Here is a 27387-nt window from a genome sequence, read left to right as displayed (position 1 = left end):
GTGACAAAGGGCAGATGCTTTCAGTGTGGAAAGGCCAGCTTGCTGAAGCACATCTTCATCTTCCTCCGGGCAAGGTGGGAGGTGTGTCTTCCCGCTGCAGGGCATGGGGGTCAGAAGGAGCAAATGCCTGCCATCAGACCGGGATCCTGGGTAGACAGCGGGGTCTCATCAGCATCTCCCCTTCTTGCTGCCAGAGGAAAACTGCCGGTGGTTCTTTCTTGGGCTTGGAAAGTGATTGGGGGTCTTTCTTTATTTCCTGAAATTATGGGAATAATGAGCAATTCCCTGCAAGGGTCTGCTTGTGAACAATGTGCATTTCTAGGCACACACTAATTACAGCCCAGCTCGGCGGGGGGCGGCTCGCCAGTTCCCCATGTCAGTCAGGAGTGTCAGCCAAGGAGAGACGAAGGGGGTTAGAGGCAGTTAATATCACACTTTTACTGCTGATGATCACTTGCAGTTTTTAATAACAACTTTGCAATTCAGATTTTGCACTAAAAAGGGTTTCCAGATCAGATATCACAAGTTTTTTTTTTTTTTTCCTCTAAGCCTGTCACCTTGGAAAAACTAGGGCCATGTGCGTGTTCAGCGTTAACTGCCCTGCGATGGGTGCACCTTGCTCGTGTTCAGACTTGACACACACGATCTTCATAGGATGTGCTTTAGGCTGCAGGCAGTGGAGAGAGCTCCAGAAACAGAAGAGGCCGAGTCAGGAAGGCTGTCCTCCTGCAGTGGAAGCTAACGAGAAACAGCACGTCACAGAGGGAGCCAGGAAGAATAACAGCAACCCAGAGCCACCACTTACGGAGTAGCTGCTCTGTGTCACGTACCATAGCTCTTGTTTTCCACACATTATCTCACTTAATTCCCGAAGCCGTGCTGGGAAAGGGGAGTCAGTGTTTTCATTCTCCAATATGCAAAGACTGTAAGTACAGCTAACTGAATAATCCCAAAGATTGAATGCCTATTAAATGGAAGAGATGGCATATATACCCATGCTGCCTGCTCTGTGCTAGGTATGTGAAACCATCTCTTGTGATTCAGAGTTTAGCAATGGAATGGATTCAGGAAAGGTCCTGGGCACATTCTTGTTTTGTCTGCCCAACCTGCCTCCCATCATAACGTGCAATCAGCAGCCACAGCTTCCAGGGAAGGCTTCTTCCACCATATCTAACCACCTCATTAAATGAGAACTGCCTTCTTCTTTGTCCATAGGCCAATCTCTAGGATGCTTCCCACCTCCCTGACTACAATTGTTTGTGGCCAGGCATGTGAAACAGTAATAGTAATTTTTAAAAATTTGTATTTTTTTTTCATGTGTCAGACACTTTACATTTTAACTTATCTTATTTCTCATAACAATTCTGTGATATGGATACGATTACCATCTCTGTTTTGTAGAGGTGGCGAGTGAAATCTGGATGGTTAGGCATCTTGCCCGGGGTCACATATCTGGAAAGCTGCAAAAGTGAGATTTGGTTTTATATCAGTTAGCTATTGCCACAGAAAAATGCTAGGTTAACAACTCAGTGGCTTAAAACAACAATCATGTATTGTCCTGGACCTGGGGGGTCACTTAAGTGTTGGTTGGCCGAGGCTGGGCTCAGCTGGGTGCCTCTGATCTTGGCTGAGATCACTCGTGCAGTGGAGTCAGCTGAGATCAGCACGTACAACCTGGACTGGCTAGCTGGCTGTGCCCCATGCGTCTCTGGGGACTTCAGGGGCTGGCCTGGGCATGGCCTTCTTAGGAACAGCTAAAGAGCCAGGGCACGGATGGAAATTAAAGAGGCCTCCTAAGGCCTGGGCTCAGAATCCACACACTGCTGTCTTCACCTCATCCAGACATCGTCAAGAAGTGAGAAATGTAGTCTGTCTTTTGTGAAGAGGACTTCACAGTCGAAGACAAAAAATAAAGATTCTGGGAGAAGTGAAGAATAGGGGCCAATGCCACAGTATCCCACATAATCCCATCTACTTCATTAGGATGTTCCATCTCAAACTGGGGAATTTCAGGTCCTTGTTGGTAGCTGACATGATGAGAGATGAAGCTCTAAGATTGTCAGCACCCATATTCCCCAGAGAGAGGAAGAAGTTGGTCTGCATACAATGGTATGTAGAGACACAAGACAGAAAGTCGCAGGGACGCTCATGACCCTAAGACCAATTCTCTTCAAGCCTCAGCTGTGTTCCTGCCTTTCCTTTCATTTGGTGGTTCAAGCCTGCTTCTGAGGTTCTCACCCCAAAGTCATCTAATTTAGGTTTATTTTCTGCCAAATGTTACTCAAAATTTCCTAAACAATGTAACATCCTGTAAGTAAAAATCAGTCAGGCAATCTGCAGTAATTCATGCTAAGATAGCTAACATTCAACATATTTTATGCATCTACTATTTGTAGTGGATTATGTTAAAAACTGAGGATCAAAAAATGGGTAAGATTGAATCCCTGTCCTCAAAGAACATACCACCTGGAGGAAGACACAGCACATACATGGCTTGTGGCGCTACAAAATGAGTGCAGTTTGCTCCTAAAGGAAAACACTGGAGAAAGTGGGATGAAACTGAGATTTAGGCAAAAATGGGAATGCCTCAGAGGGACCCATGTGTTCTGTCAAGTCCTGGGAGATTAGGAATATTTCTACAATCAGAGAAAAGAGGCGGCAGTGAGGGGTGTGCTTGCGGTAGGGAGATAAGAAGCAAGGACAATGTGCAAAGTCATTGAGGTATAAAACTGCATGATATCAGGTGAAGGAATTGGAATCACCTGGTGAATGATAAGAAATCTTTAAGTGTAACGTTGGAAAGAAGAATTTGTCAGAGTGCCTCTAAGGGTTATGCAAGAGATTGGGGCCTTGTTTAGCTGACTAACGTGTTCGGCCCTACTTAACAGGCATTATGTCCCCAAAGTGCCATGGGGTGTAGAAAGGGGCCCTTGAGATTGTTCCGCTCCTTTCATCCCGATATTGTTCTTGGGAAGCAACCTTTTCATCATAATTCGGTTTCTCACATAAGCTGTCCTCTACGGAAGAGAATGAGATAACCTACGGTATTATTCCAATCCACTTGACAGTTGTATTTCTTAGCATAAATTTTTAAATTGACAGCCTAGTTTATAAAGCAAACTCATGGGAGTTGAGTGTTTAGTCAGGACTCTTTATTTTACAGAAACCCAACATAAGCTAAACAAAAAGAGTTTCCTGGAGACTTATTCAGCTCGTGGTGGGGGGGGGGGGGACCTTCAGGTACCAGGGCCACTTGAGGGCCTTCAGAACATGGAAACTGGAAGTCCCTGTTCTGCTGTCATCGTGGGTTTGAGATTTACTCCACCCGGAAAGACACCTCTCTGAGAGTGTATTTTTATAGCTCACCAGCAAGAAGGAAGAAAGAAATGATTTTGCTATTCCAGTGGAGAAAATCTTAAAGGATGCCTCCTGTTGTTCAGATTTGGATGATATGTTCATTTGTGAGGGATGCCAAAGGAATGAAATAGAACAATTGGTCCAGTTCTGGATCATGTGGTTAGAGGTAGGTGAAAATTGTGTTCCAAAGTTTGAGGAGTGGAGGGATGGGTGTTTTCTTGGACGGAAAAATCACTGTTTCTACCTTTATTGTGAACCAATTAGGCCCTATGCCCAGTGGTCCCCAGGCTAATAGAGAACACTGAGTCTGAACCTGAAAAGCACAAGCCTAGACATGGACTGATCCCCTTTCCTAAGGATGGAGCAGCCAAACAATGTTTAGTCTGGCACTGCTTTTCTTGAGTCATGATTGGAAATGATACGGGTTGAGTAAGCTTTCAGACAGGTCATAAATTAAGTCTGCAAAGGTCAACCCTGTGGGTAGGATGCTAAATTTATACTGAGGTGGAAAGATCTGGCTGAGTATCAAATGATAGAAGAGAGTGGGTGTGTTTTTATCTCCTTCGCTCCCTTGGGGAGGCACTCGTGTATCTTACAATACTGACACGGAAGATTTGGAATCAGCAGCATTCCAGATGCTCAGAGAAAGGTGGAACGAGGAATAGCTGCCAGATCCCAGCCCAGGCAGCTGCTCGTCCCTCACTCCCACCGCTACCTGAGAAACTCAGCACTGCTTTCAAAATAGACTCACCGATACAAAGGGTCAGCACATTTTTGTGATTTCTTTTAGCCTTATTTAAAACAGAGACTGCTCTGGCAGGTCAAAAACAGCCCATTAATACACTTGCTAAGTTGAGAATAGTTAAAAGCAGGGCTAATAATACAGAGGTTTGAAAGGGGGGCATGAAACATAAAGAAAAAAGCAGTGGACATCAGGAGACCAAATCTCTGATGCTTATTCTGTGTGTGCTCTTGAGCAAGACACATCCTCTTTGATGCTGTTTCTTCATCTGTGAAAAGCACCAGTTGGACAAATTAATCTCTAAGAATCTTTACACATTGGAAAATGTACAATTTCACTAGAATGCCCAAATCCTAACCTTTTCCGGAATTGATGGGTTCTCAGTATGCTTTGTTATTAGTGAGGAGGATGGGAACATTGGTGTGGGAACAGTGTCTATATACTAAGCCATCCCCAGTAATTAATTTATACAGCACATACAGGGCAGTTAGAACTCAGCATTTGGAATCACACAGATCTATGTTCAAATCATGCCTCTTCCACATTGCCTAGTATGAGGGACATTGTGAACAAAGAATCACTAAAACTTGGCTCCTGCCTTTCTGGTATAGGACACTCAAAAATGGCTCCTTGACTTTGAGTCTGGGAGAAGTAGGAAGGTGGGCATGAAGAGTCTGCTTTTAGATATTCAAGAGAAAATGTGCAGGAAGCGGAGAGAGAAGTGAGAATGGAGGCCATGAGCTACAGATTTTTAAATTGGAAAAACAGTTGGTATCTTTTTTTTTCCTTTCAACAATGAGGGCTACAAGCTAAAAAACAAATTTGGCTCGGACACGTAGATTAACAATAGACTTACCAATGGTGTTTTATAAGGAGTAAGTGAGGGAGGCCACTGGGGGACAAACACATCTCTAATGCTCTGTGGACACAGAGAATATGAGGCGGACAGCTCAATGAGGCTGCCATGCCTTCCTTTCTCCTGTCACCTGGTGTGATGAGAACAATTCCGTTCGACACCATCCTCACTTTATTGTAGTCATCTGACACTCCCTGTGTGGGTTATGTTGTTGTCTTTTGTGAGTAAAAAAAGAAGTTCTTTCAGGTACTTGTCTTCCTAAAGAGGTGGCGTAGGGCCTGTGGCCTGCGGTCAGCTAGGACTGGGCTTGAATCCTAAACACACGCTGACTCACTCCAGTTGTATGGAATTGTATGGACCTTCGCGAAGATGGGTTGCCAAGTGCCCATCAGTAGATGCCCATCATTAATCTATGGTAGCCGATCCACTGAAATACTATGCAACTATAAAAAAAGGATGAGTAGGCTCTTGTATAATAGATCATCAGGATATTTTGTTATGTGAAGGGAGCAAGATGTAAAACGGTTGATTTTTTTTTTTTTAGGTTTTATTTATTTGAGAGAGAGAGAGAGTGCATGCTCATGGGCAGGGGAGGGGGAGGGGCAGAGGGAGAAGCAGACTCCCCACCGAGCAGGGAGCCTGACATGGGGCTCGATCCCAGGACCCTGGGATCAGAACCTGAGCCGAAGGCTTAACTGCTTAACTGACTGAGGCACCCAGGTGCCCCAAAACAGTTTAAGCAGTATGCTGCCTCTGGGCTAAGAAGGAAAGAAAAGAATATATATATATATATATATATATATATATATATATATATATATATATACCATTGTTATGTCCTTTTGTGTTGTATGTATAAAGAAACACTGGAAAGATACCCAAGAAACTATTAAAGTGGTTCCCTCTAAGACAGAGGGGAGAGCGCATGGAGCATTGTGTACAGAAATGATATGGGAGTGAGACCATCAATGTACATCTTTTATATTTATATTTATATTGTTTTGATTGTTAAACAATAGGAATATATAGCCTGTTTTTAAAATTTCAAATTCAAACAAAATTTGGAATGTGTATTTGTTAGTTAAGGTAATACTAGCTGCAATTGAAAAATAAATCACAAAAGTCAAAAGTTAATACAATGTATGTTTATTTCTCACTCACACAAAGTCCAGAAGCGAATGGTCGTTCAGGACCTATGCTGCTTTCAGAATATGTCTCCTTCCTCCAATATATCTCAGAGTTCTCTGCATCCAGCTAGCAGAGCTGGGGGTGCTGCGGAGGCACGGGCCTAGAAATGCAGTCACTTCTACGCACGTTGCTTTGGCCAGAAAGCAGCCATAAGGCTACGCCTAACTGTGAAGGAAGCTGGAACACAGTCTAGCTGTGTGCCTGGAGGAGGAGATGGATTTGGTGAACGGGTAGTGTCTCTGCCACCAGTGGAAAGACCTAATGAAAGAGAATTCTGATGAACTTTATTTCTCTGTTGACTATATAAAATTCAAGTCCTTGCTAAAGCATTATTTTGAAATTGTGGCATCAGGGTAACTGTTCTTGCAAGAAGCTTTGTTGATGTTGATGAAATAGGGACATTCACTAATCTCATCCATTCATCAGATGCCTTAGTCTCAGATTAAAGACAGCCATTGGAAGATCTGTCAGAGCAAATTTGACAGTCCACAGAACAGTAGGACTCTGTTCAGAACCCTCTCTTTTGTTTACTGCAAGTAGAATGAGGACCCCTGCCCTGTTATGAATCCCAGGAGATAAGGAGCATCATATGCTTTGGAATGTCTCAAAGGTGGGTGCTGCTAGTACCAGCAGGTTGTTAGGAGGGAGGTCATGTTCACTTACCAGTGGAAGGAAATTCAGACCGAGCAAATAAAGTCTCCAAAGGCGGACTATGCGTTGTTTAAGAAACACCCTTCCGGGGTTGTCTGATGATAGCCTCTAATTGCCTCTGAGCTATTTTACAATTGATGGCAAGGCAAATCATACATGTCTGTGGACATGCAAATGAATTCTGTCTGGTGGAGGGACCGCTCTCTTCTTTGTGGAAAAGACACGTGTGGGTCCATTTACAAATTCAGTTCAGTGTTTCTGCCTCTTAAATGTGTCTGTTCTTTGGATTCTCCTTTAAACTGGTTTTAACATCTGCCCGGTTCCTTTGTTAACAGTAAGTTAAATGAAATCTTTAATGTGTGTGCTTTTTATCTGCGTGAGTTTTATAATTTTATCCTCTTTTGAACCGTATCCTTTAATACCAGTAATTGCTCAGAACTAAGGATCTGTGCTTCTGGCTCTTGTCAAGCTTTGCTTTCTTTCCTTGGTTTATTTACTTGTTTTGTTTTCTCTTTTTGTTACACCTGTCAGCATTGCCAGAAAAGCTGTTACGTAGTACAGCATAAATATTAGGCAACGAAATGATTTTACTCTCTTGCACTTCCTCCCCCACCCCAACTGTTAGGATGGTAATGCCAGCATAATATCCTCAGAAAGCTGCTTCTGCTGACATTTCAAGCTCCCACAGAAAACGCTGTGCATTTTCTGAGAAGGCCTTATTTGCAAGATTTGTTCAACAAAGAGGTTGGATAAGCACCTTGGATTAAACCTTCAAAGCAGCAGGCCTTTGGTTCCTTTTCCCCTATTAACCTGGGAACACTTTGAAACTCTCTTATTTATTATATTCTGTTTTTCAAAACCATCAGTTTTCATAATGAGAAACATTTTTGTAAACACACTTCTTTGCATTTCCTTCTAATTAGCAAAACCTTTATTTTTGCACAAAGATTTCCACATATAAACTTTATCTGCAAAGAATACTTAGTGTGAAGTATTGAAGCATTAGAGGGCTAGTGGAAATTACATTTTTCCTACTGATAACGTATCAAAATCTGTTGGTCTAACCATTAATATCTAGCTGCTTAGCCTCAGGAAGCTCAGAGCCAAATTTGTGACACAACTTTAATAACTCAGTAGGACCTACCTATCCTCACTCTACCTTTTCTAGTCTTGACCTTGGTTCCTTATTTCTTTTTTACTTATTTAAGTTTCGTTTCTTCTACCTTTTTGTTAATGTTTCATAAGCCATCTCTACTTCTTTAGGGAATAGGCCAGATATAAAGGACAATGTTTATACAGGCACATTATAAATGCCTCTGTAGTCAATCTTATGAGTAATTCCTGGAAAAATTACAGTTTCCTTTGTCATTGTTCTTTCCTGGTGAATTTCATTTAGAGACGAGGAGTCACTTGGGTATTTTACTTCTCTAGTCCATATGCTATGTAACTATTATATACACTTCAGGAATGGACAAAGTCATAGTAAGGTCAATCGGTATGTCTCCGTTCCTACAATGAGTCACATCATTTAAATGATGCTGTATTTTCAGTCTCTAAAATATTTCTTAGCCATATCATTATTTACTAGAAAAGTACTTGCTGATCATCAGAATCTCATCCATCTTTCTATAAACAGCTCATGAGAGCTAGAAAATGGCTTGCCACTATGCCTAGAGGTTAAGAATTCAACTTGAACAGGCTTACAACTCAGGGACTTAAGCTACATCTAAATCACCCTGGGAGCTCAGTGGTCCTCAGATCCCTTTACAGAGGTGAAATCTCCCTAAAAGGAATCAAAGTATTGCCTTAAAGGCAGAAAAAAAAGGGTTGCTTAGCTGCCTCCCCACTGTCCTGAGGAAAGCCCCTTTGATGATGTCTTAAAAACACACTGGACTAGGAGACACTTTTCTTTCTTACGAAGGGTGTGTTTCTGGGGCAGCTGTCCTAAATTGATCTGGAATAAAGCTCATTTCCTTTCTCTTAAAACACCACCACCACCACCACACTGGACCTGAAGCCCCAAATCTGGATTCAAGCCCTAGTTTTGCAACTCACTGAAGTATATAGTTTCCTGCACCTATAAAATATTAATTCCTCTCACCCTTCGAGTGGTAGTGAAAAGTCCATGTGAGCATGCTTGGCATGGAACAGGGTTCGCTCATCATCAACTCCCTCCCTGACTTGCAGTAGGAATTAAGTCTGTATGTGTGAACTCTAGAGTTTTGGAGCCTCTTTCTTGTCTCATGGCCGGCTGCCATGCTCAGGCAGGCTGCAGCAAAAGCAGCTCAGGGCTTTGGGTTTTACCCTTTCCCCAGGGAACATCCTCGCCCTACCCTTGGACATCCTTCACTTTGCCTTAATAATGTCTGAGGAAACCTTCATTAAGGAATTACTTGGTCATTTCTGGCATTTTTGTATTTTCCAAAGATGGCCACAACGATTTCTCTCACCCCGTAAGCCCTTATGAAGTGTGAAAGTAAGGAAAGGAAAAACTGGGGTTGTAAAAGGATTTAATACCCAGTCTTTTGGTCATTCACTTTCTAAACATGGACACCAGTGTTTCAAATTGTCCTATTTGTCATCTGGAGCTTTCCTGGGGTTGAATGGGAAGGACACCTTTCTTTTGTAAGGTGGGAAAGGAAAATTGAAGGCTTTTCCCCGTGAATATTGTCTGGCAGGTTAATTAGGAAAACGATATAAGGAAGTGGGAATCTGGAAATTGATTTCCTTAAAATCACCATAGGCATGTACCTGTTGCAGGTCTTACTGTACCTTCAATGGGATGAGCTTCCTAGCTTGAACGTTTTTGCTTTTTGCAACCATTACTTTGTGGTGTGATAATTTGAAAACTGGTTTTATAAAATATTACTAGAAGCTTAAAAAAAATCAAAATGAGGCTCGGCTCCATAATGGAAAAAAATTCAGGTAACTCTGGTTTAACAATATTTCTTTGTTTTGTGTCTCAGAATACAGTGACTCTTCAAGGGGCAGCAGATACAGAATGCAACATTGCCCAAACTGATTTGGATGTGAAACTTTTTTTTTTTTTTTTTTTTTATTCACAGAGCCTGATACGAGAATAATGTTAAACTACACATGCTTTTGGAAACCTGGACTGTATTAGCTATTTATTGCTGTATGACATATTACCACAAATTTAGCTTAGAACAACCTACATTTATTATCTCACAATTTCTGTGGGTCAGGAATGTGGATACATTTTGATTCATTTTCTGCAGGGGCACAATCCAGGTGTTGTCTGGGTTGGATCTCATCCGAATGTTTGGCTGGGAAAAGGTTCATTCCAGTGAGGCGGTTGGCAGAATTCATTTCCTTGTAGTTGTGGGATTGAGGGCCTTGTTATCTCACTAGCAGTTGGCTGGAGGACATTCTTTGTTCCATGCCACTTGGGTCTCCTTTCATCAAGACCAATAAGCGAGCAGATAGTCTCTTCACAAGATGTTTTTGCCATCTTATGTAATGTAATTGCAGAAGTGTAGTCATGTTCCTCTTGTCGTCTTTGTTGAAATCAGTTGATTAGAAGCAAGTTATAGGTTTCACCTGCACTCAAAGGGAGGCGATTACACAAAGGCATGAATATCAAGAGGTAGGAATCATGGAGGTAAGAACTGCCAAACTATCAGTACAAATGACTTTGTCCCCTACCCATACTAAGACACCTGAACAAACTCTAGCATAGCTTCTATCAGCTCAAGGCTGTGTCCCTAGGATGACAACCCCTCTCCCCTTAAAAGGGCTGCCTGAAAAAGCTCAGTGTTGCCAAAAGAATTTACTGTTTCTTCTAGCTAAAATCTGATTATAGGTCTCCAATCTCCTTTTTCATAAAGCATTTACTTTAGAAAACTTGCAATTGTAAATCCTTACTCTGCCTCTTTGAGATGTGTCTTTGGCAACCCAGGAAGGACTTTCTCAAGGACCTGAGAGCCATCTCTCTGAAATGTAACCATTAAGAGAGATAGGGTCTTTGTTTCCATTTTCCCTGGGAAGGAATGAGCCTGACTTCAATAAACACCAGTTAGCAGACACAGATCCCTGATCACATTGGCCAGCCTCCCCCGACAATGTCATTCAGTGCTTTTCCTTTAGCACACCCAGGGCTTAAAAGGCATCCCTTTTGTGTCAGTGGAATTGAAACAGTTTATACTGGGGTCTCTGTCCCTTACTGCCATAACCTGAATAAAATCTGTCTTGCCACCTTTGACAAATGTCTGACTCTTTTCTTTGTAGGGGCAACTTTAAAGTTTATCTTGCACAAACACCCAGAGGTTTTGGAATCATTTTGCTTTCATTCTAACACATCTAGTCTAGCAAAGCTGAGCTTCAGTGAGCGTTTTTGGATTACATGTTTGTAGAGTAACTCGGGTGTTTCTTCATTTACATAATAGACATGTTCCTAAAGAAAGGTAATTGTTTCAAAATAAATTAATAAAAGTTAAACGATGAGCGACTTTGATATGGAAAAGAAGCACAAGCAGAGAAGTATACCTGTCTTGTAGGTCTGGCTGTAACATAGGCTAGTCTAGCTGGTTAGTAGGCAGAAATGAATTCTCTTGGTGATGAGGTATGATCATTTTGGAGGGAAAAAAAGAAAAATCGTCTCAGCCTTGCCAGAACGGAGAAACTAAGCTGGAGTCAGATAACACACCATTACTCCGCCCTCCAGCCCTACGATGGGAGTTCACTCTTTTCCCTTGAAGGAGTCAGGAGACTCCTGGGCAGAGAAATATTCCGCTCCTCCAGCTTGAGCCTAGCACAGAAGAACTGATACACAGTGAAAAGGACTTGGGGCTTTATAGGATGTTTGCCAAGCAAAGGTCTGGGGATATTTATTTGAGCCCTTCAGTTCAAGAATCTCTTTGAGGTCGTGTTGGATCCAGAAGTGGTGACAGGACATGTTCCCTCTGGTCTCCTCCAGAGAGGCCCACAATCAGCCAGAGAGCAGGGGCCACCTCTTGTGGTTTCTTGGAAGGAGGGGATCAGTTTCTAGCACACATCTCTCTTCAGATCCTATTGAGCCAGCTTCTTTGCATGGAGCCTGTATCTCCTGCCCAGCTTGTCAGAGCTTGTCAAAGGGTAAATGTGCTTCTTGGATCATGATTCACTAAGCCAGGAGGAAAAAGACATTGCACAGGTGCTGAATGAGTACAGAGCAAGAGGGCTTTGTAGGTGCTGGGGTTTTGTTTTGTTTCTTGAGGGATGCTCACAGCTTCTTTTATGTTTTATAGTGTAAACTATGGACAAGAACAGCTGAGATTTCCCTTTGACATTTTGTCTGTTCAGTGAACTGCAGAAAATGCAAACCTTTCCAAGCCAGAGAAATATATCTTACTTGTGTGTGCTTAGAATATTTAAAGACCAATCTGTGTCTAACTTTTTTGTTCTCAAATAATGTTATTTGGACATAACATTCTTCTTGATTTTATCCTTTAAAAAATTAATTGGTTCCAATTCTGAGCGAGTCTTTTATTTTTTTAAGATTTTATTTATTTATTTGACAGAGAGAGAGATAGTGAGAGCAGGAACACAAGCAGGTGGAGTGAGAGAGCTCCGAGAAGCAGGCTTCCTGCCGAACAGGGAGCCCAATGTGGGACTCGAACCCAGGACCCTGGGATCATGACCTGAGCCGAAGGCAGACGCTTAACGACTGAGCCACCCAGGCGCCCTAATTGGTTCCAGTTCTGTAAAAGTGTTTTAAATCAACAGTTATTTCCCTAGTTTTTATATTATCCTTAGTATTCCAAACTAATCATTTCTCTTATTGCAATATCATTATATAGTATCCTTCAAAATATGATCCTTGGGAAAAGTAATATTATTCCAAAGCTACAATAGCTCTAAAATGAAATTAAATTCTATATAGATTTTTGCCTCCTCTTTTATATTTCTTTTTTTCCCCCCTGAGATTGAGACCTACTTTTCAATAAAACTTGTTTCTTCTCATATGGACAACTTGATTTATATTTTTAATCCGTTAGTGGTTTGTTTCTAGATTCTTCACTTTAGCATCATTCTAACTAGATTAAGAAGTTTCAGGTCTTGCTCTGAGTGTTGGTCATTGAGTTGTAGATTCTGGGCTAGAATCTTGCACCTCAACTACCTTTTCATTCCAAGTCTCTGTAGACAGTCATATTCTTCATGCTTTGAGATTCCATCACCATGTGTATCTTCTCTGAGCCACTTGACTAACCTTACTGGCTTTCATTTTCTTTTCTTACTAGATTATATTATCTTTTAAGCTTATTTAGGAGTGAAAGATTTTCATGAAATTATAAAAGATGAAGATACTCCATAAATTTGGAACTATGTGAGAAAAAGTTTAATATCTACCTTGTACTAGAACACTGTAATGTCCACTATTTACTTAATGATTATGTAGTAGATAAATCCTAGTGCTCTTGGTCCAGGAGAAACACCTCCTTCCAATGGCCCTAAGGGTCACTGTGTTTGTAGCCTATCACTCCCTGCCCTCAGCTGATTAGATATGGGAAAACAGGTGACTCAAGAACGAGGCCAATCGGATTACCTCATTTGAGACTTTAGAGTTAGTTCATGGAAGTTCCTAGAGGTGGAAGATCAGGAGCCTGTGTTGTGGCTCATTTAGACCCTATGCTGATGAAGAATCAAAAAAGGGTTTTTACAGGGAGGGAGGAAGGAGGAAGAGAAGGAAGGGGGAAGAGAGGAAAGAGAAGAGAGAAGGGAACCGATTTGGGGTAAAAAGAGGGGAAACTCCAGAAAGGTATGCTGCCAAGTAGCTACCCTGATTCTTGAAGATTTTCTTGTTCCCCATTCCAGCCTAAAGTTTTCAGGTATTTGGATTCTGTGAGACATCCCTGTGCTCACACATGAAATTACATAAGTAGGCTTGAGTGGATTGTTATTACTTGCAAACAAGCTATATATGCCTAAGAAATTTCTTAACAATTTTGTGAAAATTATATTTAAAAATTAGGGCAGATTTTTGTTTAAAAAATAGTGGATTGAACTCATGTTTCTCTCTGCTTCCTCTCAGTAAAACTGAAATCAAGAAATAAAAAGGATTTGAAATCACAGGGACACGGAGAAGAATAAAGTCAAATTTTGGAACAACAGAAGGAACATGATGAGTGGTCACTCTCTTAGCTCAGCAGAGAAGGTGAGGGCCAGGATCAGACTAGTATGTGTCTCCAAACCCCATAAAAACCCAAGAGATTGAACCACCAGGCATGGTGGGAGGCTGGAATGAAGAGTGAAGCTGAAAAAGAACATGAATTAGGAACAGATATTTAGGTTCACTTCCCTAGTCTACACAGTCAGGTGAGTGTCCCTCCAGCTAAAGGAAGGACGTCCATCCCCTACCAAAAGAGCAGAGGGTCTCCAGACAGAGAGAGACAGCAAGTCCTTCTAAGGACAGAGGGGAGGCTCCCTACTGGTCACAGGGGGATTGAGTGAGTTTACACGTGGGGCCATGAGACTTTCTAGCCCCACCGGAGCCCTGGCTCTCTCACCCTTATTTCACCCTTGGCAGACTGTCCTGAGACACAGAGTTTCAAGAAGGAGGCGGTAGCATTTTTCTTGGAGGAAATGATCAGGCACACATACACGTATACACACACACACAAAATCAGAGGTGTGTTGGCTTTTGGTGGATTCTCTTATCAGTTTATCAATGCCTCCTGGGGTGCAGCTCACCAGCCTACAACCTGCCCCATGCACATAGCACACATAGTGCCTATTCTTTAAGAATGACTGGGCTGTCAAGGATTTCCAGACATTTGAGAAAAGCCTTCAACATGAAAGGGGAGAAAAAGAGGGAAAAGGATATTTAGGTGAACAAAGGGGAAAAAGAGACAATGCAAGATAGCTTTGGCTAAATGCAGGCTTAGAGGTATGGGTGTCTATAAGAAAGTGGGACTCGCCCAGAGCAGGACATAGAACAGAGACAAAAGCTTCATTAGATAAAGAGGTGAACTTGAAGACATTAGCTTTTTGAGAGAATGGCCTGAGATAAGGGAAGATAGGTGGCTAAATATAACAAGAGGAGGCTACTAATCCAGAAAGCAGGACCTGGAAAGATATTTAATGATAGGAAAAGAAAATTTGATTATTCTAATAGAGGAAAAACTGACTGCCTTGGTCATAGTTAGAGAAAAGCAATGAGGGATATTAAAAAACATCTTTGTGAACAAACATCCCAAAAGAAAAATGGGCAAAAGATCTGAATAAGCACTTCAGTAGAGATTATATACAGGTGACAAATAGGCACATGAAAAGGTATTCAACATTATTAGTCCTTAGGGAAACACAAAGTAGAATCACAATGAGATGCCCATTTGAATGGCTAAAAAATCAAAGCAAAACAAAACATAACATACCGAGTGCTGGTGAGAATGTGGAGATGTGGAGCAACTGGGACCATCTTACATTGCTGGTGGGAATGTAAAATGTTGCAAACACTTTGGTAGCATAGTACAAAGTTAAATAATTATATGTCTACCGCATAACCCAGCAATGCCACCTCTAGGCATTTACCCAAGAGAAATAAAAATTGTTTTCACAAAGACACAAATGTTTATAGAAACTTTATTCATAATCGCCAACACCTGGAAACCACTCAGATTTCTCTCAACCGGTGAATGGATAATATAAACTGTGGTATGTCCATACAATGAACACTACTCAACAATAAAAAAGAATTAACTCGTGATAGATGAAATGACACAAATGAACTATTTTAAGTGAAAGAAGCCCCACCCCAAAACTACATACTGTAGCATCCCATTTTTCTGATATTCTGAAAAAGGCAAAACTGTATGGACAAAAAATAGATTAGTGGTTGCCAGAGGTTAGGGTTGGGGAGGAGACATTGATAGTTGGCTATAAAGGGGCATAAAGTAATTCGGGGATGTGATGGAATTGTTTTCTACCTTAATGGTGATGGTGTTTACATGACTGTATGGTATGTCAAAACACAAAGAACTGCACGTTAAAAGTGTGAATTTTACTGTATGTAATGAGGTTTCTGACTTTTGAGGTTTCTGACAATTGGAGAAGGCATGCCAAGGTCAATAGGAAAGCCTGGTTGGGCAGCAGACAAGCCCGAAAGGAAATAAGGGCAGATTCTGCCTTGGCAATAGAGTTGAGGCAGCAGAAATACAGACAGTTATTACGATCGAGGTGGTGGGGGCTTTTAATTGCTGATCGGTATTCCATTGTATGAATATACCAGAGTTTATTTTGACATTTGTCAGCTAAGGGACACTGGAGTTGTTTCCAGATTCAGTGTTATAGTCTCTATACACATTTGTGTGGCTACTGAAGGATCTGAGCAGAAAAGTCAGGGATCTACGTTCCTAAAATTCAAATCTGATCATGTTATTCCGCTGATTAAAATTCTTCCCTGGTTCCTTATTGCCTACAGCAGTGATTCTGCACTGTGACCGCACATCAGAATCACCTGGAGTGCCTCAAGATGCTGAATGTTTGGCCCACCCCTAGAGATTCTGACTTAATTGATCATTGGATGGGGCTCAAGTGTCAGTTTTCTTTAAAAGCTCTTCATAGGATTTTATTTTTCAAAGCTTAAATCTTTTCCAAATAAAATTATTGAGATATAATGCATGTAACATACAATTCATGCATTTAACATGTACAATTAAATCGTTTTTAGCATATCCCATTATGGATTTTTTAAATGTGTATTATATCTATAACACAGTTTGCCATTTTATTTTTTTATATATTTTTTAAAGATTTTATTTTTAAGTAATCTCTACACCCTACACCTTAAGTTAATCTCTACACCCTACCTCACGAGTTGTGAGTTTGAGCCCTCACAACCCCGAGATCAAGAGTCACATATTCTACCAACTGGGCCAGCCAGGAGCCCCTAAAATTTGCTATTTTCAAGGGTATAGTCAGTAGCTTTAATTACATCCACAATATTATACAGTCATCACCACTGTTTCCTCATCCCTATATGATTTTAATACATGTCCAATTCTGCAGAACTAAATCCAGGTACCTTCGGAAACTCCCAAAACCTCTCATAAGAATACCTCATCATTTCTTCCTAGATATGATTAGGAAGTCCCTGTGACTTCCTGCCCTGCTTTCTCTTGGATCTAGATGTGCTGAATCATCTTTAACCTTCGAAAACTCATTATCTTTGCATATTTCTATTTCATCTCTCTGAAACATTATTCCCACTACTACTTCTGATAAAATCCCATGCCTTCAAAGCCAGACTCAGGTATTATTTTTATGGAGTATTTTTTCCACCTCTGAGCTTCTTTAGCTGCTCCCCTCCGTGATCTCTAGCACCTTTCATGATCCTCTGTCGGAACACTTACTCATGACAACTTTCTAGGTCTGTCTTTGTCTCTCTCCCACCAGATTCTCTCCTTCTCCCTCTCTTTCTCTTTCTCTCTCTCAAGTGGTGAACACTCAAATGGTGAAGCTGCAATGTGAACATATAAATCCATGAGGCAGTTCTTAAAGAACTAGCAAGAAGAGCCACAGACAGTGATATGAGTGAGAAGTAAACTTTTGTTGGTTTAAGGCACTGAGATTTCAGGGACTCTTTGTTTCCACAGCATAGCCTAGACTAGCCTGACTAATACACTCATGAAAAATTCATTCATTATATTCACCAGCTGTAATCTTGTGATATAACTAAATGGAGAATGTGGAACTCCATGGGAAAGAGATCTTGGGTTTGAGGGCAGGTAGAAGAGCTTGATTTTAGAGGATCAAGGAAAGACACAGGTTTAAGGAAAGATCTTGAGCAAAAAATGGTTCCCCAGAGAAGATAGACCTGGGCTGCTGGGACAAGGGAAGAAGGAACTCACATCTTGGTTGTAGCTAAGGGCACATAAAGCCAACAGCCTATTAAAACATTTTACGTAAGACTGTTCCTGACTTCCAGAATTAGATGTAACCAAATGTAAAATTTCAAATCCCAAATCAATACTTGCCAAAAAGATACAGTGTAAAAAAAGAGAATCATAACCCTGAACAGATGTTCCATTGGTTAATTTGATTTTTACTAACAAGGCACATTTTTGAAGGCATTGCTGAATGCACCAGTTTTGTCCCTTGTTAGTATGATCAGAAGGATGTCTTGGTTCAGTAGTGCTCTGGAGGTTGAAACGTGTTCTCTTTTATGATTTGCAGCTCTGATTAGTTCTATTTTTCTGCCTAAGGTGCAAAATTGCAAAGGTGAATTGAGATTCTGTGTACTTTCTGTTTCTTACATCATCACCATTAAAAAAAATTCAGACCAAATATTTTCTTTTGAATCTCACTAAAAGCGTGGCCGGAGGTGCACAAGGCAGAATATACTGTTGTCCAGTCTTCCATAATCATATTAACCTACAGTTTCATATTATTAAAAAAACAACAAAATGTACATCTGTCATAGAAAAACATGTATAAATTAAACATATCCAATCAGAAGTAAATTGTTTAAAGGAGAATATATGTTTAAAGGCATTGTAGTCTGGGATTGGCTTTAAAATAATTAGGCAAAAGAGAAAGAGGAAAAAATATATAAAGCAGGGATGGGAAAATCTCAAGGATTGTTGAATCTCAGTTATGAGTAGATTGGGGATTCATTGCAACCTCTCTCCTTTTGCATATGTCTGATATTGATGATAACAGTAGAGGGATCGTAAACTTACAGATAAAATACCTTCAAATATTTGCACAAATTTAAGGGCACAACTTACAGAATTAGGTTTCTTAATCACAGAATTACATTGTGTTATATCAAAAACTAGTATTTTGCGAACAGTAGGTTTGATTATTTTCTTCAGAGCTCTTTCACTGTGTTACTTTCACCATGGAACATAGAATGACAAGATTCCTGCAATGATTATTACCTCTTTCTGATGCTATTTAATAAGCTGCCTTTCTCACTGCCCTGAAATCTGAATATTCTGAAAGAGTTCATCTGTCTTTAGAAGTAACAATGATCTTGTGTCACCTTTAGAATTAGACACAATGTTAAAAATGATAGTTGGAACTGGCATGCATGATGGAGATCCACATTTTCTTCTCCTTATGTAACAAGGAAGATTATCATCTTCAAACTCACACATACAACATCTGATTCAATTACTGTTTTGTAGAAACCATATCTATTGTTTGTGGCTTGAAATATGGATTTGAAAATAGTGATTTTTATTTTACTCCCATGACAGTATCAATAAAGGTAGAGTATATCTTATTGTCTAGAGAGATATTTAACATGCTGTAGGTATAAATGAAAGATAAACTAAGAGACGAAAGTGAACCTTTCAAACATTAATGTGATGTTGGCTGTGTTATTATGAGGCTAATGATATCAAGTACACATAAGAACACATAGGTGTCATGCTGGGAAACCAATGATCTAGCTTTCATCTTGACTGCAGGCAAAGAATATCTCATTAAAGCTATAAATTTCGTGAGTCTGTTTCCAAATTTAAAACCCTTAAGGAAAATGTTTTTCATGGTTCAGCAGTTTTAAAGGGTTGTACTTAACTTGGCTTTGTAACAAGGAAATTAATAGTTTTTCTAAAACAAATCAGAATTATGCCATAGTTGCATGTGTTTTCATGCTGTTGCCATTAGCACTTAACTTCCTCTCTAGATAATAAAACCAGGGACTCCACATTGAATTCACCACGGGGAAACATTTCTTACCTGCTATGTTCAGGATAGTCTGCAATGGGGATGAAATTTGTTCAGTCATGGCTAGGTATAAATTGTTTTCTTGAGGTGATGTGAAATGGAGTAGGTTTCTAATCAACCTTCACTATTCAGAGTGAATCTTACTTAGCCTACTAGGAGGGGGGGTAGGTTGCTCCAGCCCCAGGCAGTGTCAGCAACCAACCGATTGAAATGCACGCAGGCCTCAGGGACCCAAGGTATTGGGAAATAAATGTGAGTGCAATGAACTGAATTTACTCCTTTTTCTCAATGGACTTTGTAATAAATCTTATTATAGCCATGTGAGAGGAGCATTTATAAGAAACATTCTGTTTTTGTTTTATATACATTTAACTTAAAGAGCAACCATTTGTCGTATCTGGGGAAAACAAGACAAATCACAACAGAGGTAAGAGTATGGAAATGTCAAATGCCTCTAATGGTTTAAGCTTAAAGGAAAGCCATTAGTGATTTACAGAAAGAATATACAAAACAAGATGAGCAATAAGAATGTAATTATCGTTTTCAAAAAAAATGTTAGAGAAGCAAAACTACCTAGACTCACCTCATTTCATCTGGATGATCAGAAAGTTACAAATGAAAAACTCTTACACCCTGGAAAGAGCGTGTCCTGTGAGGCGTGTGTGGAAGTAAAACTTGGAGACGTTCATGGATGCTTGAAACTCAAAGGAGTTCATAGGCACTTGAAGTTGGAGCAACTGGGTGCACATCTTGCTTCCCCCCCCCAACTCAAGCTTTCTGATCCCAAGAGAAAAGGATAGAATTTATCCAGAAGATACAGTTACGATTTTAAAATTTTAGGTTGTGTACTTTCAACTGCAAAGGTCATTCAAAACAAATCATTAAAACAGAACATGGAGTCATTAAGAAGCTTTAACTACATTAAATGTTTTCAAATAAGGCATTATACTGTTTTTGAATGCTGAATTTCTTGAATTTTTTGGTATGTTGTTTAATTTCTTTTTAAATTTTCATTAGCATCTTTTGTAGATAGTGATTACTCCCACCCTTTACACTGTTGTTACAAATCTATTGCACAATGTATCCAATTTCCATGAAAGAAAATCAAGGGATTTTGTGAACCATATACCCTACAGTTTACTGTGACAAATAGTTTCTGAAAAGAATAACCATTATGAAATACAACTTTTACTTAAAAAGAAAAAAAATGCCTCCAGTTTTTGGCTAATTATGAATTTTATAAAGTTTAAAATATTCACATAACAAATGTAATCCACGTATGTAACTACATGTAGTTCATGTAACTTACATGTAATTCATGTAGACAAATATTTGTGTGGGCATATATTTTCATTTCTCTTATGTAAAAATCCATAGTGGAGGTACGGGTCACATATTAAGAGGATGTTTAACTTCCTACAAAACTTCCAAACTCCTTTTCAAAGTGTACACTTGCACTGATAATCAGGCGGGCTTCAGCTGTCAGTCAGCCTCTTTCCATGGCTACATCATTACTTTCTTAATAGACTCACGAATAAAATGCCCATCCTGAAGGCATGGAGCTATGTAGGGACTCAGTTAACATCACTGTTTACTCCTGGAAGGAGATGTGGTTACCACTGCTGAATGCCTGACTTGCTAACAGTAGCAGCCTATCCCCAACTGCTTATGCAGTATCTCATTATTCTATTGCTGCATACCAATTACCACAAAATTAGCAGTTTACCACAAAATTAGCAGCTTACCACAACACATGTTTATTATTTCAGAATTTCTGTGGGGCATGAGTCTGAACATGGGTTAGTTGAGTCCTCTGTATAAGGTCCAGTTGCTTCATAACCTCACCAGTATTTCGTCATCAGACTTTAAATTATAGCCCAGGACTATCCAGTAGAAATACAATGGAAACCACATAGACAACTACATGAAAACAGTGGAAATAGTTGAAGTTTATTTAATAATTCTTTTTAAAAGATTTTATTTATTTGTCAAAGAGAGAGAGCACAGGCAGGGGGAGAAGCCGATTCTCCCACTGAGCAAGGAGCTGGATGTGGAATTCGATCCCAGGGCCCTGGGATCATGACCTGAGCCAAAGGTAGGCACTTAACTAAGTCACCCAGGAGCCACTGAAGTTTATTTTAATAGTATACTTTATTTAGCCAAATCTATTTAAATTTGTCATTTCAGCATGTAATCAGAATAAAAGTAATGAGATACTTTATCCTTCTTTCATACTAAGTCACCAAAATCTGGCATGTATTCTTACAGCATAACTTAATTCAGACTAGCCACATGTGGCTAGTAGTTGCTGTATTGGGCAACATAATTATAGCTATTTTAGTAGGTATACAGTGGTAATTGGGGTTTTAATTTGCATTTTCCTGATAACTAAATGATGTTGAGTATGTTTTCATGTACTTCTTGGTCATTTGTATATCTTCTTTTGTATAGCATCTGTTCAAATGTCCGGCAACAGGTAAATGGATATACAAATTGTGGCACACTCACACAATGAAAATGTACTCTGCAATAACAATGAAAAAAAGAAAAGAAAAGAAAACTACTGATTCATGCAATAACCTGGATGACTCTCAAATATTATGCTGAGTGAACATAGCCAGACCCGAAAGAATACCTCTGAAGTAATTCCACGTGCATGAAACTTTAGAACAGGCCAACTAATCAAGAAAGAAAGCAGATCAGTGGTTATAATAGGGGTGTGTGAATGATTGCAGAATTGTGTGAGAAAACTTTGTAGAGTGATGGAAATGCTTTGTATCTTGGAGTGGTGATCACGTAGATATATACATTTGCCAAAACTTATTGAGCTGTACATCTAAAATGGGTGCATGATATTGTATGTAAACTATACTCCAATACAGTTGATTTAGAGTAAAAGCAATACGTGTTAGTAGTACCCGCTATGTACTTTGCAGGCCCAGTGCAAAGTAAAACTGTGGGGCCCCTTATTTAAAAAGTATTAAGAATTTCAAGACAGTGACAGCAGAGGGAGTTTGTCTGTTATTGAATTCCTGGTAACAGATGGTGCACGGCATATAGAGGGTTCCAATGAAGTTCTGTTGAATGAATTTAAGATCTTACAGCTCAGCAGTTTCCATTTGAGGACAGCCTAATACTTTTTCCTACTTCTGCTGTTTATTTCATAGACCCGAGGAAAGAGTAGAATACTGAATGCATTTTTTTATTTTACTTTTTTTTAAAGATTTTATTTATTTATTTGAGAGAGAGAGAATGAGAGAGAGCACGAGAAGGAAGAGGGTCAGAGGGAGAAGCAGACTCCCCGCTGAGCGGGGAGCCCAATGCGGGACTCGATCCTGAACTTCAAGATCATGACCTGAGCCGAAGACAGCCGCCCAACCAACTGAGCCACCCAGGTGCCCATTGAATTTTTTTTTTTTTTTTTAAATGCTGGTCATAAGTATGATAGAGAAAAATACTGAATAAAAGTTGTTTTATTTTTAAATTTTCTAAAGACGTGAAGAAATATAGCCCAGTCACTAACATGAAGCAAGAACAATTTGGTTGAACAGGTGGAGATTATAGAGACATCATACAAAGGAATTTTGTCCTTTAAGTATTCTGTATTGTTAGTCACAAGCTGATTTACAGTGGCAGTGTTACACCTAATCTGGGTCAGGAAACAAGCTAAGTAATGGGGATATATAGAGATAAAACAGGTACATGTAATTATGCAGTGGTTTGTCTTATTAGAAATCGGTTTTAGATCATGTTCCAATTATTAACATTTCTAATATTTTGTTCCATCATAACTCAGTGTACAGAAGATAAAGCAGAATTCTCATGTTTCAGAGCAGGTGGAATAGTAGTTATAAGTATATATAATCCATACTGTCATAGACATTTCATTGGGAGTTTGCTCTAGTGCTTTTTAAGTTAGAACAGTTATTAACAGAGGCACTTGGACTTACTTAAATAATGTGTTATGGACTGATTGTGTCTCCCCCAAGCCCCCCTATTCATATGCTGAAGCTCTAGCCCCCCAGTATGGCTGTATTTGGAATAAGGAAGTAATTAAGGTTAAATGAGGTCATAAGGTTAGAAACCTGATGATTAGGATTAGTGTCCCTGTAAGAGAGACCAGAGGGCTTGCCTGTTCTCTTGCCTCATGCATGCACCAAGAAAAGCCCATGTGAGGATGCAGTGAGGCCACCATCTGTAAGCCAGGAAGAGTCCTCACCAGAAACTAAAACCTGGGACTTGCAGCCTCCAGAACTATGAAAAGATAGATCTCTCTTGTTTAAGCCACCCAGCCTGGGGTATTTTGTTATGGCAGCCTGAGCTAATACGATATGTAATATTCTATAAAATATTAAAAATATAAAATATGCATAATCTGATTCAAATAAAGTGACTAATATAATCAGTTGCATAATGTGGGCAGCCTTGTAGGGTGACAACAGGATTTATGTGTATGTATTGATGGCATGAATTTATGGACCCTAAAAATTTGAAAAATTCGTATGGTAAATTATCCCTAAAGGAAATTTACAGTGATACTACTTTATCACTTACTGTCCTAAACCAAGGAGTATGTTTTTTTAAAAACAAATTTTTTTTAAAGATTTTATTTATTTGAGAGAGAGAGGATGAGAGAGAGCACGAGAGGGAAGAGGGTCAGAGGGAGAAGCAGACTCCCTGCCGAGCAGGGAGGGAGCCCAATGCAGGACTCGATCCCGTGACTCCAGGATCATGACCTGAGCCGAAAGCAGTCGCTTAACCAACTGAGCCACCCAGGCGCCCTAAAAAATTTTTTATCATGGAGTGGTGATCACATAGATATATACATTTGCCAAAATTTATTGAGCTGTACATCCTTTTTAAAAAGGAAAATTGGGGTTTTAAATGATTAAAGGTATCACTTTAATATATATATATATATATTTAAAATGCCTGTCCGGTGGCTGAGTGTAACTGTGCCTCTCATACTATTCACCAACTTATTTTAGGAATGAAAGTAGTAAGAGATGAGATGGCAGTGTACTAACAATTGAATAAACAGTTTACTGAAAAAAATAGCCAAAAAAAGTGATTTTATTACACTTGTTTCATTGTATTTCAATGTATAAGATAAAGCAGACTCTCCTGTTTTGGAGCAGGTGGAATGGTAGTTGAAACTGTTTCACTTACTTCACTAAAGCCAAAGTTTTCAAAATAAATTAAGCATGACTGAGTAGCTGGGGAGGAGAAATAACTAAAGAAGTAGCAAGTGATGAGTGAGGTGCTAACAAGCAAGACTGTCCATTTTGGGGGAAGACGGTGGATTGAAAGGGGTATGGTAGTTAATAGGTATTTCCACAGTAATTAAATGTGATATTCTGGGGTGAGACTGCTTGGGTTTGAAGTCTTGCTTTGCCAGTTACAAGCTACATAACTTTATTTCCCATCTAAACCTCAGATTGATCACTGGAAAAATGGGAAAATAGTAACCATCTTATATGTTAACAGGGATGATTAGTGGCATAATGTACTGTAAGCATTTAGCACAGTACCTGCAACATAATAAATATAATAAATGCTACCTATGGTATGAATCATGTTATCATTGCTGCTTTTCGAAAGTGACCCTACTAATGTAATTCTAATTTATGTGAATTTGGGTATTTTGAAATAGACGGATATCTAACTCAAAGAGAAAAAAATGGGGAAAGATGTCAAATTAATTTTTATATTTGCTTATTGCCAAGGCCCTCTTTAGACTCTAACCTGCCTTTCTCAGGCATTCGCCTCAAAGTCTTTGTCCCAAAATTCATCCAAGGAGTCCAATATGTGGGATATGACCGTTTTCCTGATATCCACAGTTACATTATTTGAGGCTATGTATCAGTGAATTTTCAATCTTGCCTACTTGTAGTTTTTCCCATTTGGGTTCACTGTATGGTAACTGTCAGCACGTCCCACTGTCACACCTTTATTGAGCTCGTCAGATGCATGTGATAAAACTATGGCTCCAGGGCAAGTACACAGATTTCATTCTCACAGGAAAGAAGTTGTATGCTGACATTCTCTTACAAGCCCTCCAAAGTTCTGCTTCTCATTTTAAGAAACTCTGCCTTAAATAATCCAATAAAGACATGTCCCCAAAACATTTGGCTCTGCAAAGAGGAAGTAGTTTCGTTGCTCCTGCTATAAGTTGGCAAATGATAGCTAAAGAATTAGAATCAGGGGAAGTAAAATGTCTTGTTATGAGAACTCTCTCTGATAAAGATAGGTATCAAAGGAATTTTAGAAAATTCCTAAGCCAAAGAAATACAGCTGGGAACTGTTCTTGAAATGTCCAGGAAGAGTGTGTAGGGCACAGTAAATAGTAGGTCCTTAGCTGATATTTTATGATAAAAATCATGGTACTACTTCTGCGGCAGAGAATATTAAATTATTAGCCTTTACCTGCAATCCTAGAGTAGTATGTCATACCTAAGTTGATGAAATCATGAAATGGTATTTCATCTTGTGGCACTGTGATTTTAAGTGTTTCTGCATGCAAGTGTTCCCTGTTCATTTCTGAACTATGTTGGTTTTTCTCGATATTAATAGTTGGAATTGTGTTAAGGCCATCCAGATGTATTAATACTTACAGATTACAGGTTATAGATAAGAGAAAATTCTGTCTCTATTCTCAGATTTCAGTTCAGAATTAAATATAGTATTTTAAAGGTCTTTTATGTAAAAGTTTAAATTGCTTTAGAAAACATACAAATTCCAAATGCAAGGTCCTATTTCATTTTCAACGACTTTATTGAGAACATTTTGCAAATTAGATTTTACAATTTAACATTTTACAATTAGAAATTTTATCTGCTACTACATAAGTTGCAAACTTTTCAAAACACTACAGAAAATCCTTTATTTCTTTGGATTTTTCTGTTCCATGCTGAGCTCCTGAGATATATTTTTTCTTTCAGCTTCATTTTCATCTTCCTGTGAAATAAATTTTAGAAAACATTAAAATATAAACTTTAGGGCATTTTTATCAGCTGTACTTAATACATTTTAATTCTATTTTCTGAAGAATTAGCTATTGTGATTCTGGTAATCCTGGAAAAAAGGCTAGAAACAATATGGTAAAATTATGTAACATTTAAATGTTTACAGTGGGTTTTCTTTTACACTACACATTGACTGAAGTTTTCTATATGTTTTTAAAAGCAACTTATTTTATTAATGACCTAAAAATTACTTTTGAAAACACTTGCCCGTAAAAAGTGTCCTTTTTAGGAGGTGAATCAGGTATTTTTACTTCACTGTTTGATAAAAATAAATTTAACTTCTGAGACACTTTATGTGTTCCAGCATGGTGTTTTTGTCTCATCTAGCATGCTTTCTTGACAGGTCTGCCAATTTTCCAATTACTTGTACCACCATATGTTATCTGAAGATCAGTCAGCTCTAAAATAGGAAACATGGGCATGTCAGGCTATCGAATGCTTACAATCTTCTACAGTTTCAATTCTAAGTGGTGGCTTCATAATTCACAGCAGGTTCCTGTGGAACATGGTGAATAAATGAAGTGACTTCATAATGTCGGTCTCCATAGGAATGAAGTGCATCTTGTGTTCAATATTATGGTGACCTCCAAAGTATAAATAATGAAGAGTCTGGAGAAGTATTTCATCTTAGAATTTGTAACCCATTTCATCATCTATGTTCCTTCAACAATACCAAGTATAAAGCAGTCTTGCTTTCCTAATATTTCTAATTTGAGATCTTTCATTTTTATTAACTGAAGTTAAGCATTGTCTCTTCTATTGAATTAAAGCATGAGTAGCAATTTAAGTATCTCTAGACAACAACAATATCAGTATCACCAAATACATCGCCCTCTATCTCTGAATCATATAAAACCAAATTCAATTCAATTAAATAATTGAGCTCTGTTTAGTAA

The 27387-nt window shown here is 39.2% G+C and overlaps 1 protein-coding gene across 6 annotated transcripts in view; it reads right to left on the bottom strand.

The window, feature by feature from the left end:
- Positions 1-608: 608 nt before the first annotated feature.
- PHF14 (PHD finger protein 14) overlaps positions 609-27387 on the bottom strand; it is a 225257-nt gene continuing 198478 nt past the window's right edge. For 2 of the 6 annotated variants that reach the window (XM_027573355.2, XM_027573357.2), the window contains one exon: positions 609-738. In XM_027573355.2, coding sequence (XP_027429156.1) covers positions 649-738 — 90 coding nt within the window. In that variant the 3' untranslated portion in view covers positions 609-648. Of the gene's footprint in view, positions 739-10224; positions 10356-26153; positions 26424-26699; positions 26892-27387 lie in introns of those variants that run through there. The other 4 variants (XM_027573358.2, XM_027573359.2, XM_027573356.2 and 1 more) reach the window with 4 other exon arrangements.

This window comes from Zalophus californianus, chromosome 12 (genome assembly GCF_009762305.2).
Source record: "Zalophus californianus isolate mZalCal1 chromosome 12, mZalCal1.pri.v2, whole genome shotgun sequence".
NCBI classification, from domain to species: domain Eukaryota; kingdom Metazoa; phylum Chordata; class Mammalia; order Carnivora; family Otariidae; genus Zalophus; species Zalophus californianus.
This window is presented reverse-complemented; position numbering and strand designations above follow the sequence as displayed.